The 4590-nt window shown below is 31.7% G+C and overlaps 1 protein-coding gene across 1 annotated transcript; it reads right to left on the reverse strand.

Moving 5' to 3' along the window:
- Positions 1–3180: 3180 nt before the first annotated feature.
- Positions 3181–4107, reverse strand: LOC103310575. Its single transcript, XM_008189265.1, has one exon. The coding sequence runs from the start codon at positions 4105–4107 to the stop codon at positions 3181–3183; it is 927 nt and encodes a 308-aa protein (XP_008187487.1).
- Positions 4108–4590: the final 483 nt, after the last annotated feature.

Genomic DNA, 4590 nt, shown 5'->3' on the forward strand with positions numbered 1-4590 from the left:
CCATGATCAATAAACCCATTATATCAAAAAGTGGATTTCGAAAAATCGATTTAGCACCTTTGGTTCTGAGCCCACGTGGGTGTCTAGTAGAGTAGGAGGGAACGCGAAATTAAACAGTGGCTAGTAAGTTTGGGGAGTCGATGGTATCATTGAGTAGAGATGTGATGAACATGAGATCTGCGTGTTTACCGCAAGATGCCAGAGTTGGGATATTAAGAGTGGAGCGGATAACGGTATAATCATGACGTGTGTGTTCAATATTTAGTAAAAAGGTAATGAAAGATAGGAAACGATATTGTACTCGTTCAAGGTGCAATTGATCACAGGCCAGATATGGAAACCAAATGACCGATCCATACTCGAGAATGGAACGGACAAGGCTGAAGTAGAAGGTACGGAGGCAGGTGGCGGAGGTAAAGATGGTTATGTTTCGTTTGATGAATCCAAGGATCTTCAGACTCTTCCCAACAGACTATGCGAAGGTTGTCAGGTAACCTTAGGTCATTATTGAGCGCAGAGCAGTAACTACGGAGAAGAAAGGCGGCTTCGTCTTCGATAGGAAAAATCATTTTCAAAGGCCTTGGTTTGCGCGAACTGGGACCACCCAAGCGAAATAGCTTAAAGTTATTAGAAACTGGTAGAGAAATGGATCCCAGGACTCGAGACACCTCAGCGTTGTCATCAGTTATTCTTAGCGCAGCTGTTATAGAGCGCGATTCAGCAATACCGTAAAGAATTGCACTGAAGGTGCATTTATTGCTTTCAGAGTTTTCGCGGAGCAGCTGAGCAGCGAGGGCGGTCGTTTGTGGGGTGGTAGATCCGACATCGAGGTTGTCGAATTTAGTTTTTAGAGAGGAGAGCTCCGCGCGAAGGGAATTGTTTTCTTTCCGGAGGTGAGAAACATCATGCGTAAGTTTAGTGAGGTAGCCGCGGTTTTCTTCGAATTGTGTTGATTGAAAGGTTTGAATATTTTGAATAGCTATCATCAAGTCACTGTTAGAAGGAGATGGCGGCAGTAGTGAAGCAGACGTCGTGTTACTACAAGTATTAGGTTTTGAAGGGGTGGTGCCCAAATTGGTTTTTGGAGTTGTTTTGAGAGATGAAGGCATATTTGCTTGAGAGGTGACTATTAAAGAGTTATGACGTGGACGTTAGTAACAACAGGCGAAAGAGATAGGCAACTAAACGAGTGTTGTTGCGTAGGTAAAGCGGACGTATCAGTTAGGCAAAATTCAAACCTACTATACTCTATCCCAAAAGAGAATAATCACTTTTCGCGCATGTAGACTGAGCGCTATGGCAGCGCCGAGGCCAACTTTCTCCCACCTAAAGCAGCCGACGGATTCCGAAGACAATTGACGACCGTTTACGATTAATATTTACAATTATTATTACGCGCGAGTGTGCGACCGCAGTAATGCATTAACAATGGAGAGGGCTACACGTTCTTTTTTTTCGTAAAATGTGACTATTTTTTAAATAAAATTAATTATTATTCAAATACAACGAACAATTATTATTTACGAAAAAATCTATAATATTATATGCAAAATAAAAGTATGATATTGTACAGGAAATAAAAATATAAACATAATATTACATTCAAAATACAAATATAACATAATAATGAAAAAAATTATAATATTATATACAAAAAAATTAATATATACAAATACAAAATACGAATATAGCACTCGTAATAATGAACAAAATTATAATATTATATACAAAAAAATTATAAAATACAAAATACGAATATAACATAATAATGAACAAAATTATAATTTTATATACAAAAAAATTAATATATACAAATACAAAATACGAATATAGCACTCGTAATTATGAACAAAATTATAATTTTATATACAAAAAAATTAATATATACAAATACAAAATACGAATATAGCACTCGTAATAATGAACAAAATTATAATTTTATATACAAAAAAATTAATATATACAAATACAAAATACGAATATAGCACTCGTAATAATGAACAAAATTATAATATTATATACAAAAAAATTATAAAATACAAAATACGAATATAACATAATAATGAACAAAATTATAATTTTATATACAAAAAAATTAATATATACAAATACAAAATACGAATATAGCACTCGTAATAATGAACAAAATTATAATTTTATATACAAAAAAAATTAATATATACAAATACAAAATACGAATATAGCACTCGTAATAATGAACAAAATTATAATATTATATACAAAAAAATTATAAAATACAAAATACGAATATAACATAATAATGAACAAAATTATAATTTTATATACAAAAAAATTAATATATACAAATACAAAATACGAATATAGCACTCGTAATAATGAACAAAATTATAATTTTATATACAAAAAAATTAATATATACAAATACAAAATACGAATATAGCACTCGTAATAATGAACAAAATTATAATATTATATACAAAAAAATTATAAAATACAAAATACGAATATAACATAATAATGAACAAAATTATAATTTTATATACAAAAAAATTAATATATACAAATACAAAATACGAATATAGCACTCGTAATAATGAACAAAATTATAATTTTATATACAAAAAAATTAATATATACAAATACAAAATACGAATATAGCACTCGTAATAATGAACAAAATTATAATTTTATATACAAAAAAATTAATATATACAAATACAAAATACGAATATAGCACTCGTAATAATGAACAAAATTATAATATTATATACAAAAAAATTATAAAATACAAAATACGAATATAACATAATAATGAACAAAATTATAATTTTATATACAAAAAAATTAATATATACAAATACAAAATACGAATATAGCACTCGTAATAATGAACAAAATTATAATTTTATATACAAAAAAATTAATATATACAAATACAAAATACGAATATAGCACTCGTAATAATGAACAAAATTATAATTTTATATACAAAAAAATTAATATATACAAATACAAAATACGAATATAGCACTCGTAATAATGAACAAAATTATAATATTATATACAAAAAAATTATAAAATACAAAATACGAATATAACATAATAATGAACAAAATTATAATTTTATATACAAAAAAATTAATATATACAAATACAAAATACGAATATAACATTATTTACAAATGTAATATTATACATTTATTCATCAGTTTCTGATAAAGGTCTAACGTCGTCAAAATCGTCCGAGTCATCAGTTTCAACATTTAAAACACATGGTTCTTTTTCAGCCATCAATTCATCCACCACAAAGTCCATTTTCAAAAACTTTTCCTCCTCTTCTATAGTATGCTTAATGAAGTTTTTCCACATGTCGGCATTAACTCTTTCTACGCCTTCTATTAGTAATTGTTTTACGTCGTTTAGCTTAAAGGTTTTGTTGTTCATCCTCACATGGTTTTTTACACTGGACCATGCGAGCTCAATAGGATTGAACTCGCAGTGGTAAGGTGGCAGTCGAAGAATCGTTTTGTTTTGTTTTTTGACTAGTTCATCAATTACATATTTATTATACAAAGGTCTCAGCCTGTCCACAATCAAAAGAAGCTCTGGAATAACCATTGGTCTACTAATAACCTCTCCTTTGCTCTCGAGCCATTCAATAATTTTAGGTTTACTGGTGTTTCTCGTTGGGCATTTGTCCTGTTTCACCGAATGGTACGGAGCGTTGTCCATGACAATTACTGCGTTATCTTTGAGTCTAGGTAAAACACTTTCCAACCAATCACGGAAACAATCACCGTTCATTTCATCGTGATAGTCTTGGGTGTTTTTCTTAGACTCAAAGCACAGAAGACTGTCAGAAACAAATCCATCTTCCGACCCGATATGGCAAACTATCAGGCGTTTCCCCTTTCCACTAGGATTTACTGCTCCCGTTGAAAGACCTTTATTTGTTGCATCTCTCGCAGATTTGATTGATTTATCGCACCAAACTTTACTCGGTACGTCACCAGCATTTACCCAAGTTTCGTCTAAATAGTATATTGGCCGACCCTCCTCACGATATCTCCGAATATCCAATAAATATTTTCTCCGCCAAACAACAATTTCATTACGCTCAATCATTGCGCAATTTCGACCACGTTTAACAAATTCGAAATCCATATATCCTAATAATCTATGGAGCGAGGAGCGTGAAAAATTAGGCAAATCGACAGGTAAGAGTTAAGGAGCACGGTAGGCAGCCAGCACCGCATTCAACAAGTTGAAGTTAGAAACGAATTCAGCCAAGATTGAGAAGTGATAACCACGTAAAGAAAAAGCGTAGTAGGCACTCACACGATTGAAGCGAAGTCGAAAACTGCTAAATTAAAATCGAAAACAGCAGGCTCGAGGCAGGATAACAGGTGCAAGTGAGGTTGCGATGGAAACAACGTGGTAGAAAGCGTCCAAGAAGGTGAAGAAGGTTGAAAATTAGTTAAATTATAACTAAGAAGGAGAGAGCACTTTTCTTGTCTGTTATCACTTGTAATGTATGATCCTCATATATAATAAGCACGGACTACTACACTGGGACTGGGAAACGTCAAGGGAGGCGGCCAGGCGGGT

This window comes from Acyrthosiphon pisum, chromosome A1 (genome assembly GCF_005508785.2).
Source record: "Acyrthosiphon pisum isolate AL4f chromosome A1, pea_aphid_22Mar2018_4r6ur, whole genome shotgun sequence".
Classification (NCBI taxonomy): Eukaryota; Metazoa; Arthropoda; class Insecta; order Hemiptera; family Aphididae; genus Acyrthosiphon; species Acyrthosiphon pisum.